The sequence below is a fragment of the Saccopteryx bilineata genome, chromosome 2 (assembly GCF_036850765.1).
Source record: "Saccopteryx bilineata isolate mSacBil1 chromosome 2, mSacBil1_pri_phased_curated, whole genome shotgun sequence".
NCBI lineage: Eukaryota > Metazoa > Chordata > Mammalia > Chiroptera > Emballonuridae > Saccopteryx > Saccopteryx bilineata.
The window spans coordinates 98,385,646-98,400,136 of NC_089491.1; the positions used below are offsets into that span (position 1 = coordinate 98,385,646).

General features: G+C 41.5%; 1 protein-coding gene across 1 annotated transcript in view; it reads left to right on the forward strand.

Moving 5' to 3' along the window:
• Positions 1-715: 715 nt before the first annotated feature.
• Positions 716-14,491, forward strand: part of MFSD14B (major facilitator superfamily domain containing 14B) — a 76,451-nt gene continuing 62,675 nt past the window's right edge. The window contains exon 1 of the mRNA XM_066257450.1: positions 716-1,045. Coding sequence (XP_066113547.1) covers positions 950-1,045 — 96 coding nt within the window. The 5' untranslated portion in view covers positions 716-949. The remainder of the gene's footprint in view (positions 1,046-14,491) is intronic.

Here is a 14,491-nt window from a genome sequence, read left to right on the forward strand (position 1 = left end):
AAGGGGGGAGGAGCTGGAAGCATCAACTCTCATATGTGCCTTAACCAGGCAAGCCCAGGGTTTCGAACCGGCGACCTCAGCATTTCCAGGTTGATGCTTTATCCACTGCGCCACCACAGGTCAGGAGTAAGTGTCTTAACTAAATAGTAAGGTATTGCATGTTTTAAAAATTCTTGCATAACACTGGTTGAAAACTGCTGCCCTAGTTAGGTCCATTTCCTTTTGAAGCTTGGATTGACATCTGCAAAATAGATTGTATTATCTCACAAGGTCCCTTCCAGCCAGTAATCATAATATTCATGGTGCCAAGATTAGCGTTAGCTTATTTCTGCATATTATCACGTTACCCTAAGTATGCTACTGTTCCTGTTTTACAGATGAGGGCTGGTGACCTAGTCACCTCTCCTTCCGGCTTCTCTTCAGATTCTAGGGAGGAACTGCAGATTGTAGCTCTAACACATGGGGTTTTTGCTCCAGTTAGAAAGTGCCCACCTATATACTTTTCGGGGACATTAAGGGTCGTTCTTTCGTGTGGTATGGGCCACACCAAGACCAAAAGTGCTGTTGCTCCGACCAACCTGCACAGTACTCTCACTCAGAACACCCGGTTTCACCCCGGGAAAAAGGAAGTTGAGGTCGGCCTGGGCGTTGACGTGCTTCCGGCGCGGGCAGGCGTGGAGGCGGGGCCTGAGGTGGGCGCGGCGTTGGGCCGGCGTTGAGGCGGGAGTTGGGGCGGCCTCTTGGCCTCGGGGCCGGTGCTTACGCTGCTGGTAGTTGCGACGCCCGGCGCTGCAACCGCTCTCCCCGCCTCCAGCCTCCCGCCTCCAGCCTCGGCCCAGACCCGCAGGCCACCGGGCGCGGAGCCCATGAGGGCGCGGGGCCCACCGCCGCCGTTGCGGCGTCGCAGTGCTCCTGGATCGCGCGGAGCTGGCGCGGGAATGGCGGTGGCATGAGCTGGGAGTCCGAGGCACGAGAGGCGCCGGCACTGGAGGCGGGAACCATGTCTGAGAAGCGCGCGGGCGCGCAGGCCGCCGGCAGCAGTTGGGTGAGCGGGGGTCCCGCCGAGTCAGGGGAGATTGGGCGGGATCGCGGTCAGAGTCCGAAGCCGCGAGTGTGTGGGGCACGGACGGCGGGGCGGGAGCTCCGGCTCCTGGTAAGCTTGTGAACTAGCCACCCGGCTTCTCTAGCCCTGCCCATCGCTATACAGAAGTATGTGTTTTGGTTATTGTTTCAAAAGGTGCCAGACAAGGGATCATGAATGTCAGTAATTCGATCTTTTCTGAACTCTTCATTCATTCATGAGATAGTGGATACCATGTTTGCGGTGCAGTTTCTGGCCAGCCTGCTTAGAGGTGCTGGGAGCCTTGAGACCGGCTTCGGACGAGGAGGTTGGCCGTGGAGGCTGGGCAACGCCTCTTGGCTCTTCGGTTTCTAAGAGTCGCCCAGCAGCTGGGGAACAGGATTTCAGAAGAAGCTGAGAACCCCAGGACCGGGCTGGGGAGCTTGTTCAGGCCGGTCGCTTTTTGCAGTTTTACACGAGATTCAGGTGACCTCTGAAGCCCTCATGTCACTGGCCTGGATTCGGCAGCGGAGGTCTTGTCAGGGGCACTATGGTTTCTCATGGTGGAACAGTAAGCATGAGAAGCTGTCATTTCTTAAAGACCTTTTCTTTTTTTCTTTTTTCTTTTTGGTCTGTGGGACCGGAAATATACAGGGTGGGGCAAAAGTAGATTTACAGTTGTAAGTACACAAAACACAGACTTGATTCTTGTATGATTTGCATAGGGACAATTGTAAATCTACTTTTGCCCCACTCTGTAGGAACGTTACAGTGAACAGAAACTCTTTAACACCAAGGAAACGTTTTTCCAAAGAAAAGTTGAAATTTTAGGAAAATTAAATATCTGTAATCCACTTCAGATTTTTAGGGTACGTATCTAAATTTGCTTTTAAAGAATGCTAAGTGATTACTCCTGGTGATGTGACCCCTCATTCGTAGAACTGGGAGGACAGGTGAAGTAGAAGTCCTAAGCAGAATGGAGTCAGCGGAGCTGGTTATAGTGCTGGTGCTACCTGCACTAGTGTGCACCAGGCAAGGGACTGACCGCCTCTCCATTCAGTGCCTAATTTGTATAAAGAAGCTTGCTCATGTTAAAGGCCCCTCCCTGCCAAAGTGACTTATTTTTGAAAAAGCATTTTGGGGGGAGGAGGCCTCATTTCAAAGATAATATTTCTGGAATGTTGGAAATTTATCTTGGTGGGGGAGGGAAATGCTATACAATTGGCTTCTCTCATTTTGTTTCTGATTACTTAAAAGTACAATGGTCATCTTCCTTCTCCTTAAACAAAACCAAACCGCCAGCCCCTACTTCTGTCTTTCTGAATAATAAACTGAGTACAAACCAGTGACCAAGCTAGTGACCTAGGAGAGATAGTGTAACTTTCATTCTTTAGTGTATCTACAACATTCAATACTTTAATACAGGGGTCCCCAAACTTTTTACACAGGGGGCCAGTTCACTGTCCCTCATACCGTTGGAGGGCCAGACTATAAAAAAAACTATGAATAAATCCCTATGCACACTACACATATCTTATTTTAAAGTAAAAAAACAAAATGGGAACAAATACAATATTTAAAATAAAGAACAAGTAAATTTAAATCAACAAACTGACCAGTATTTCAATGGGAACTATGCATCCTCTCACTGACCACCAATGAAAGAGGTGCCCCTTCCGGAAGTGCGGTGGGGGCAGATAAATGGCCTCAGGGGGCCGCATGCGGCCCGGTAGTTTGGGGACCCCTGCTTTAATAAGTCTAGCTAAGTTTACCAGGTAAAGATGTTGGGCTTTATCCTCCTCCACATTGCTGTGGTTCAGTTCCTCAGCATATTTGACCTAGATTAGATTTTGTCCCTTGCGATTCTTGCTTACCTGCCTTCCACAGTGTGTAATAGTGTTATCCAACATGCAGATATGCTCATTACTGCTGTCCTTAATTTTTTTCATTGGCTCTGTCGGGTTGAAGCATTATAGCATAGTGATTATCTGAGTATGCTTGGAATCCCAGTTCCCACCTTTCGTTAACTGTATAACTTCGGGCAAGTTACATAGCCAAATTAATAATAATGTTTACCACAGAGAGTTGTGAGGATTACCACAACCTGGCACCTAGTAAGTCCTTAATAAATATTAGCTGTTGTTTTTCTTATTTCTCAATATTTTTATATTTTTGACATGAAGGATGGGTCAGAATGTATAGGGGTTCCTGACAAAAGTATTCAGTTCTCTCTCATTTACTAATTTTACAGGAAATAGAACCCAGTCTAAAAATTAAAATAGTTAATTCTGTGCTTAGAGCAGGAACTTTTTTTTTTTTTTTTTTTTTCATTTTTTCTGAAGCTGGAAACAGTGAGAGACAGTCAGACAGACTCCCGCATGCGCCCGACCGGGATCCACCCGGCATGCCCAACAGGGGCGACGCTCTGCCCACCAGGGGGCGATGCTCTGACCATCCTGGGCGTCGCCTTGTTGCGACCAGAGCCACTCTAGCGCCTGAGGCAGAGGCCACAGAGCCATCCCCAGCGCCCGGGCCATCTTTGCTCCAATGGAGCCTTGGCTGCGGGAGGGGAAGAGAGAGACAGAGAGGAAAGCTTGGCGGAGGGGTGGAGAAGCAAATGGGCGCTTCTCCTGTGTGCCCTGGCCGGGAATCGAACCCGGGTCCTCCGCACGCTAGGCCAACGCTCTACCGCTGAGCCAACCGGCCAGGGCTAGAGCAGGAACTTTTGAAGACTATTTACTTAAAGCAGGGGTCCCCAAACTACAGCCTGTGCCGCACTTCCGGAAGGGGCACCTCTTTCATTGGTGGTCAGTGAGAGGTGGTCCTGGAGTACTGTATGTGGCGGTGCCACAAAGCATGGTGTTGCTCACATACAGTACTACTTCCGGTGATGCAGGGTGCACGCGTCAGGGCCCCGGAAGTGCATCATATCACTTGTTACGGCTAGCAGTGACAAATAGGGAACCGACATTGACCATCTCAACCAAAAGCAGGCCCATAGTTCCCATTGAAATACTGGTCAGTTTGTTGATTTAAATTTACTTGTTCTTTATTTTAAATATTATATTTGTTCCTGTTTTGTTTTTTTACTTTAAAATAAGATGTGCAGTGTGCATAGGGATTTGTTCATAGTTTTTTTTATAGTCCAGCCCTCCAATGGTCTGAGGTACAGTGAACTGGCCCCCTGTGTAAAAAGTTTGGGGACCCCTGATAAAGAAACCTAGACAATTTATTCCCAAATTCATTCTGTGAATCCTGACGCTAATATGGGCACAAGTAGATATCCTGTCCAGTATTTCCTTGTCTTTGAAGATGCATAATGTCGGTATTGATAAATTGCAGTGAATACTGAAAATAGGTTTTTTTAATGCCTGCTGTACTTAGTGAGATAACTAGCTTGGGCAAGTAGCAGAATCCAGTAACGGATGCTTTTTGGAATGTGTGGTGGCTGTGAAAGCAGTGAATGCCTTTAATCATATATGTTCATGTCATATGCCAGTACTTCTAAATTATGCATCCTTCCTGCTTGCAGATTCTGTTTAGTATCACTTTCAGGTGCTATTTTCTACAGCCCCCAAGACTTGATTTTATTTTAATGTGTTGGAATTTTTTTATAGCTTGATTTCATGCTACTAATAATTTAGGGAAACACTGCTCATGTACAAGGAACTGGCTCACAACTTTTTTTTGCCTTGTTTGTCAAAGAGATGTATTGACCTGAAAAAGATATTGGCAAAGAGATGTGTTGACTTGAATAATAGAAGGTTATCAAGCATTTATTCCAAGGGATTATTGCCATCTGGAAAAGGGAGGTGTGCATTAATTTTTTTATGGTGCAACATGTGGATGGAAGTTCTTTGCATGTATATAACCATTGTTGCATCATTTGTTGAAAAGACTTTTTTGTTCACTGAATTGCCTTTGTAGCTTTGTCAAAATATATGTGTCAGTGTATTCTGGATTCTCTGTGTTATTGATCTATTTATCTTTACATCAATACCATTTGATCTCTGTTACTGGAAGAAGTTAGTTTTACAACCTTGTTCTCTTTTAAAATTGTTTTTGACAGTTCTGAGTTCTTTGCGTTTTAGAATTATGGAATCAGCTTTTAATTTCTACAAAAAAAGCCTGCTGTTATTTTCACTGGGATTATGTTGACCATGAAAATCAGTTTGGGGAAAATTAATATTGAAAGTTTTGATCCATGAATGAGGTATCTCTCCATTTATTTTAGATCTTTAATTTCTCTTAGCTGTGTTTTGTAGTTTTTAGTGTACAGTTCTTTCACCACAGATGTCAGATTATATATATTTTTCTTTTTTTTTTTTTTAAGTGAGAGTAGGGGAGATACACAGACTCTTGCATGTGCCCTGAGCAAGATCCACCAGGCAATTCTTGAATCAACTGAGCTGTCTTCAATGCCTGAGGCCAGTGCTCACACCAGCCAAGCCACTGGCTGAGGGAGGGAAAGGAGAGAGAAGAAAGAGAGGTAGAGGAAGAGAAGTAGATGGTCACTTCTCACATGTGCCCTTACCGGGGAGTCTGCACACCAGACAAACGCTCTATCCACTGAGGCAACTGGTCAGGGCCTAAGAAATATTCTTAATTGCTATATAATACACATAACAAAATTTATCATTTTAAGTATATAGTTCATTACTGTTGAGTATATATATATATGTATATTCACATTGTTGTGCAACCAAGCTCCAGAACTTTTCCTCTTGTAAAACTGAAACTATACCCATTAAATAGCAACTCCCATTTCCTCCATCACCAATTCCCTAGTAATGGCCGTAATGCTTTCAGTTTCTGAATCTGACTATACTCTAGATACCTCATATAAGTGAAATCATATACTGTTGGTCTTTTTGTGACTAGCTCATTTCACTTAGACATGATGTCCTAGCCAATGGATAAAGTGTCGTCCTGGGACACTGAGGTCCCAGGATCAAAACTCTGAGGTTGCTGGATTAAGCCAAAGGGTTCTGGCTTAAAGCCCAAAGTTGCTGACTTGAGCCCAAGGCTACTACTGGCTTGAGCAAGGAGTCACTGGCTCGGCTAAAGCACCATGGTCAAGGCATGTATGAGAAGCAATCAATGAACAACTAAAGTGCCACAAATATGAGTTGATAACTTCTCATCTCTCTTCCTTCCTTTTGGTCTCACTAAAAAAGAAAAAAGAATACTATTTTATTTTATATACATGCCACTTTTCATTTCTTCATTTATCTGTTAATGACCACTTGGGTTGCTTCTATCTTTTTACTATTATGAATAATGCTGTTGGAATATGAGTGTACAGATATTTTGTTGAGATACCTGTACTGCTTTCATTTCTTCTGGATATCTACCCAGAAATGGAATTGTAGGATCACTGAGTAATTCTATTTTTAATTATTTGAGGAATCACCATACTGTTTCCCATATAGCTGAATCATTTACATTTCTACCAAGAATGTACTAGGGTTCTAATTTCTTTACATCTTCACCAACCTTGTTATTTTCTATTGTTTTGTTTTTGTTTTTGGCTGATGGGTGTGAGGTAGGTGATATCTCATGTTTTTGATTTTGCATTCATCTAATACTTAATGACATGTTGAACATCTTTTCATATGCTTGTTGGCCATTTATATATCTTCTTTGGAGAAATGTCTGCTTAAGTTCTTTACCAATTTTTAAATTGTTATTTGTTTTTTGTTGTTGAGTTATAGAACTTTCTTATATATTCTGGATATTAGCCCATCAGATACATTTTTTGCAAATATATATTTTCTCCACAGGTTGCCTTTTCACTCTGTTGACTGTGTCCTTTGATTTACAGAAGTTTTAAATTTTATAAAATCCATAAAGTTTATAATTTTGATAAAGCTCATATCTGTTTTTTCTTTTGTTGCTTATAATTTGGAGTCATATCTAAGAATCCATTACCTCTGTGTTTTCTTCTAGGAGTGTTGTGGTTTTAGCTGAGGTCATTCATCCATTTTGAGTTACTTTTTATATATGGCATGAGGTAGGGTTCCAGCTTTATTCTTTATATGTGGATATTCAGTTGTCAATTCAAAAAAGTTCACTTTTTGTTGAAGCAGTGGTTCTTTCCACTTGATTGCACTTGACAATGTTGCCAGAAATCAGTTGGACATAGATGGAATGGGTTTATTGGACTCTCAATTTTATTCACCTGGTGTATATGACAGCCTCTTGTCTTTTGCCTCCATGTTGGCATATCACTAGTGTTTACTGTGTACTGTGATCTTTAAATTGCAGATCATGTGTGCAACAAATGATAGAACTTTCAACCTGATCTTTTTTTCAATTAAAAACAGATGACCTGATTGACAAAAGCCATATGCCCTAGTTTATCGGAACTTTTCAGGTCATGTTGAGAAAGCAGGTGAGATTGTCCTTTTGTCTAGTTACACATAGTTTGGCCAGACTCCTTAGTGTGGGAAAGGGGTGGGTATGTAAGTCAAGTTCTTCATTGCTTTGATTGAGGAGCTATCTACATTTGACTCCTGTTACCTCTTACTCAGGTTGCTGCAGTCCAGACTACCTGCCATATATCTGTGCTAATTCTATTTGTGGAGAAATTTGGGCTAAGAAAGGCAGTGTATGTAATACAGTGGTTAGTAGCATATACTCTGGAGGTATGTGACTCTGGATGAAATACCAGTTTAGGCAGTTACTAATTGAGTTGGGAAATTACTTAAATCTCTTCATCTGAGTTTTGTCATCTATAAAATGGGGATAGTAATAGTTTCTATCTCAAAAGATTGTAGTGAGGATAAAATGATAGTATGTGTAATGTGCTTTGGTCAGTGCCTGGCATGGTGTCTGGTGCTGCTGTATAATTTTTTGCCTGGGTATAGCTCAGGATTCTTTGTAATAGACTGTCCTTGTTCTTCTGAGTATTTATCTATACATCCATAAAATGGGAGCAGGGATAGTTTCTTTTATTACTATCATTGTCTCCAGTATCTAGCTGACATATAGTTGAGCCCAGCATCTATGTGTTGAATGAATTAATCAGTTGGAGTTGACTGTTTATTCTTTAAGAATGTTGATAGAGATAGGAATATAGCCGCAGTTCTTGGCATCTTGGTCTGCTTTGAGTGGTGGTTGGTAAGTTAAGAATTTGAAAGTTGAATGAAAACCATTAATTTTACTAATATTTACTGAATGCTTATTGTGTCCAATATTATAGCCATCTCATTTATCCAACTAAAGATATTTATCTGGAGAAATAAGCAGTAGAATTGTTTTTCCTACTTTTATTTCAATATTATTAAGGAGAAAGAAAAACAGCTTTTAGGTATAGACATTTATTTGGTTTTTAAAACCATCTGTGTTCTTCATTCTTGTGTATATATAGAAAAAGCTTTCTGATAGCTTTATTTTTGATGGAGCATTTTAGTGACTGGATAGATACAATGATGTAGGTTAAAGGTAGCAAATATGTGAGTTATTAAAATAGTAAGAGCTTATAATAAAACATACTTTTCATATATGTCTTTATAGTAATGTAGAGATGACTGAATCTTGTGGAGGTACTTTTCAACTATGGAGGACTAGTTTTCAGTTAGAATATATTTTAAAATAATTTTTTTTCTACTTAGAAGTACAATAGATCAATCACTTTATACAGCTATAGCCTTGATTCTTTAGCTTACCCATATAATTCAAACTAGGATATTTCATTTTTAATAGGTTAACATTGTGTATGATAAACTTGATAAAGTGATTTATTATTGCACATAATAGACCAGGAATAATGTGCTTAGTTTAGCAGTTTAATTTTTTTTTTTTTTTTTTAGATTTTATTTATTCATTTCAGAGACCGGAGAGAGAAGGAAAGAGAAAGAGAGAAAGAGAAGGGGGAGGAACCAGAAGTATCAACTCCCATATGTGCCTTGACCAGGCAAGCTCAGGGTTTTGAACCGGCAACCTCAGTGTTTCCAGGTTGACACTTTATCCACTGCGCCACCATTGGTCAGGCTAGTTTAGCAGTTTAATATCACCAAGGTGGGCTTATTACATTCATATTCTCTGCTCTTCCCAGTATACTGGCTTTTGGTCTTTAAGATTGACCTGCCTCTGGTCTTAAGATGGTTGATAACACTAAGATCACATCATTACACAACAGTGCCCCCAAACTGGAAACAATAGGTTTTTTTAAATGTGTTCCTACAGAGTGATAAATCCATAAACCTTCCCACTTATTTTTCCTGATATTGCAATGTCTGCATTTGGGCCATGAGGTTCATTCCTAACTTAGATTATCAAATTATCTGCATCAATTTGGCTACTCAAGATTCAACTCCTGGACCTAGAGAACTCTCTAGCCAGCTGTCTTAAAGAGGTGACTACTTGCCTGACCAGGCGGTGGTGCAGTGGATAGAGCGTCAGACTGGGATGCGGAGGACCCAGGTTCGAGATCCCGAGGTTGCCAGCTTGAACGCGGGCTCATCTGGTTTGAGCAAAGCTCACCAGCTTGGACCCAAGGTCGCTGGCTTGAGCAAGGGGTTACTCGGTCTGCTGAAGGCCCTTGGTCAATGCACATATGAGAAAGCAATCAATGATCAACTAAGGTGCTGCAATGAAAAACTGATGATTGATGCTTCTCATCTCTCTCCATTCCTGTCTGTCTGTCCCTATCTATCCCTCTCTCTGTCTTTGTAAAAAAAAAAAAAAAAAAAGTGACTACTCCTTGCTCAAGCACACAGGGTTTTTTGTTTGTTTGTTTCTGACAGAGACAGAGTCAGAGAGAGGGACAGATAGGGACACACAGACAGGACGGGAGAGAGATGAGTAGCATCAATTCTTCGTTGTGGCACCTTAGCTGTTCATTGATTGCTTTCTCATACGTACCTTGACAGGGGACGGGGGCTGGGGGGAGCGACTACAGCAGCATGAGTGAACCCTTGCTCAAACCAGCGACCTTTGGGCCCAAGCCAGCGACCATTGGGTTATGTTTATGATTCCACCCTCAAGCCAGTGAGCCTGCGCTGAAGCGGGCAACCGCAGTTTTGAGCCTGGGTCCTCCACGTCCCACTCCTCTGCTTTATCCACTGCGCCACTGCCTGGTCAGGCTCAAGCACACAGTTGCTGAAACATGACACAGTTGGGTATTTGTTAGCAAATATCTCTCAGGCACAATAGGAAGTCAACCTTTTCTGCCACGAAAACCTATTATGTGCTGAGTTTGGAGTATATTTAGATATATACTATGTGATACCTGCTTCTGAGAGGTGTTATGTAGTGTAGAAGGAAGATGTGTTAAATGGAAAAGGAGGCTACAGGTATGTTGTAGGGAAGCACCTGCCTATGCTCAGAGAAGACAAGAAATGTCAACAGCTTCTCAGATATTACTGTATTAAGTTACTGATATTTATGAACGCTACTTTATATGCCACCTATTTATATTGGGGTCAGCAAAATGTTTCTCTGAAGAATCTGATAGTGGAACTTTAGCCTTTGCAGCTACACATAGTCTCTGTTGCAGCTACTCAACTCTGCCAGTGTAGCACAAAAGCAGCCATAGACATACATAAATGAATAAATACGTGTAGTTAAGTTTCAGTAACATAGTTTGCGAAAACTGGGGTAGAATTGGGCTGTGGGCTGTAGTTTGGCAACCCCTGCTCTAATACAATATTTAAGGGCACTAGTTTTTCCCCTACTCTTTTCCTCTTTCAGGAGATGTTTTATATTTTCTTTCTTTCCTTCTCTCTTTCTTTATCTCTCTCTCTCTCCCTCTCTTTCTCTCTTTCTTTCTTAATTTTTATTTATTGATTGATTTTTTTTTTTAACAGAGCCAGAGAGAGGAAGGGGAAATGGAAGCATCAGTTCTTATTCCACTTAATGGTGCATTCATTGGTTGCTTTCCCTTTGTGCCCTAACTGGGGATCAAACCCACAACCTTGTTGTTTCGGGATGACGCTCTAACTGACTGAGCTGACCAATCAGGGTTGATGTTTTATATTCTTATTCACTTAGTTTTAAAATAAGGCTTATTTTAGAGTAGTTTTAGACTTATAGTAAAATTACTAAGATTGCATAGTTTTCATATATCTCACCCATTTTCACCTATTATTAGCCTATTACATTAGTATAGTATATTTGCCAAAATTAATGAACCGATATTTGTGCATTATGATTAACCAAAGCCCATACTTTATTCAGGTATTCCTAATTTTACTGAATACAGTTTTTCTGTATTAGTATCTTAGTACATTTAGTTGTCATGTCTCCTTAAGTTCCTCTGAGCTGTGATAATTTCCCAGGCTTTCCTTATTTTTGATGACCTTCACAATTTTGACAAGTACTGGTTAGATATTTTGTTGAATGTCCCTTAATTGGTTTTCATCTAATGTTTAACTGTGATTAAAGTGGGATTATAGGTTTTAGAGAGGAAGCACACAGAATTGAAGTATTATTTTTGTTATATCATATGAAAGACACATAACACTATTGATGTACCTTCTGTCTGAGGTGACGTTTGTTAGTCTTCACTGTAAAGTGTCTCCCCCTCCCCCTTTTTTTTTACAGAGAGAGTCAGAGAGAGGGATAGATAGGGACAGAAAGACAGGAACAGAGAGAGATGAGAAACATCAATCATCAGTTTTTCGTTGTGACACCTTAGTTGTTCATTGATTGCTTTCTCATATGTGCCTTGACCGTGGTACCCCCTTGTACTCCTTGAAGGGGTTACTTCAGCAGACCGAGTAACCCCTTGCTCAAGCCAGCAACCTTGGGTCCAAGCTGGTGAACTGTGCTCAAACCAGATGAGCCCGCGCTCAAGCTGGCAAGCTCGGGATCTCGAACCTGGGTCCTCCACATCCCAGTCCGATGCTCTATCCACTGCGCCACTGCCTGGTCAGGCTTTTTTCCCCTTTTGTTGGCAGCAAACAGCATCATGTGTTAGAATGGTAGAGTCAGACTTTCATTCAGCAATCTCAGTACTTGAGTTCTGGCTGAGAAAAAATTTCAGAGTCAAGACTCAAAGTATAAGAGAAAGCTTATTTAGAAAGTCACAATTGTGGAAGAAATGGGCTCAGGAAATAAGTTACAGAGGCAGAAGAAGGGCCCTTAGAGCTTAGGAGAAAGAGCGAATCAGTGGAAATGTGCGGGGGATGGGGGTGGGGAAAGGCGTAGGTGTGCTCCCTTAAGAAAGCTGTACCAAGTCTTCATCTTAAAGGCTTTTTTCTGCTCTCCAAAGGCGGGGATTTCAGGGGAGGTCCCAGGGGAGGATCTCAATAGAATATTCCTCAGCTGTCCAATGTGTTCTTTCTGGATTGTGTCTCCACTGATTGGTTGGCCAAGCCACATCATCAGTGATATGCTAGGGGAGGAAGTGTTACCTTGGGGCAAGGTCCTTGTTTTGCCTATTGCTAACATCTAACAATCTCATTACATTTTTAATGATTTACTACTGAGCTACTTTTCATGTGCTTATTTGCAATCGGTATATCATCTTTGTGTAGGAGTCTTTTCAGGGCCTCCTTACTCATTTTCTTCAGTTGAGGATTTATTAATTCATTTAATGAGAAATCTGGAGAAAAGAGAGGTCCAGGATTGGTTCATTTAACAGTTAAACCGTGTCTTCAGGACCAAGGTACTTTCTTTTAAAGTTAAATTTATTGAGGTAACATTGGTTAATAGCATTATATGTTTCAAGTGTATACAATTCTATAATATTTCATCTATATATTGCATTGGGTGCTTACCACCCAAAGTTGGATTTTCTTTCATTACCATATATTAGATTCTATATCCTCTTCAGCCACTTTTTACCCCGTTCTCTGGTAATTTCCATACTGTCGTTTGTGTCTAAGAGTTTGTCTTGTTTATTCATTTGTTGCTTTCTGTTTTATATTCCACATATGAGTGAAATCATATGGTTCTTATCCTTTTCCATCTGACTTACTTTTCTTAGGATGATAGCCTCACAATCCATCCACATTGTCACAAAAGACAGTATATTTCATCATTTCTTATGGCCAAGTAGTATTCCATTGTTTGTATGTACCACATCTACCGTATTTCCCCATGTATAAAATGCAGCCTTTTTCAAAAAGTTTGGGGTCTAAAAACTGAGTACATCTTATATACAGTGGCTGTAGATTTTTTTACTTGCATTTATCGCTTTTTCACACTGGTCTTTGTGCTCATTGTTTCACACTTGTTACCGGTATATTACAGTAGGTTATGTTTTGCCACATTCTGCCCAGAAATGGCTCAGAAAAAAATTTCATACACTGCTGAATTCAAGTTAAAAGTGATCCATGGCCCTGGCTGGTTGGCTCAGCAGTAGAGCGTCAGCCCGGCATGTGGAATTCCCGGGTTCAATTCCCGGTCAGGGCACACAGGAGAAGTGCCCATCTGCTTCTCCACTCTTCCCCCTCTCCTCTCTCTATCTCTCTCTTCCCCTCCTGCAGCCAAGGCTCCATTGGAGCAAAGTTGGCCTGGGCACTGAGGATGGCTCCATGGCCTTCACCTCAGGTGCTAGAATGGCTCAGATTACAGCAGAGCAATGCCCTAGAGGGGCCGAGCATCACCCCCTGGCAGGCATGCTGGATGGATCCCAGTCTTCCTCCTCCTGTTTCTCACTTTGGAAAAATATGGGGGAAAAAAGTGATTCCATTTGCAAAAATGAATGGAAATCATGCTGCTGAATGTAAATTTGGTCCTCCTCCAATTGAGAAATTAATCTGAGACTGGCTATGGGAAGAAGAAACCTTACTGAAAACGCCAAAGCAGAAGAAGGCCATGAGAGGCAAGTCAGCAAAATGGCCTGATTTAGAGAGGGAATTGAAGATATGGATTGAAGAGCAAATGGCAATTGGAATTCCTGTGTCCACAAAGACGGTTCAGCATGAGGCAGGAAGAATTGCTGATAAAAAAGAAGTTACTGATTTCAAAGGAGGACACAATTGGTGCTTCAGGTTCATGAAATGAAATGGACTAAACATGTGTACACACACCAGCCTTGCCCAAAAGATGCCTGAAAGCTATGAGCAGAAAGTCCTAGAATTTCATTGTTTTGTCATTCAATATCAGAAGGCACATCAGTTTGAGTTGGGACAGATTGCAAATATGGATAAACTGCCCCTTCAAATTTGATGTCCCAAGAAACAACTGTTGATAAGAAGGGGGTGAAAACTGTAACTGTGAAGACAAGTGGATATGAAAAAAGCCATTATACAGTTTTTCTAGTTCATTGTGCCAACAGAACCACGCTGCCTCCTATGCTAATTTTCAAATGCAAAACAATGCCAAAAGAAGACATTCTTTGAGGAGTAAATGTTCACGTTCATGACAAGGGTTGGATGGATCAGGATGGGATGAAGATCTGGTTTGAGAAAAGTTTGGAGAAGGAGACCAGGTGGGCTCCTACGCAAACCTGCCCTATTGGTGCTTGATCAGTTCAAG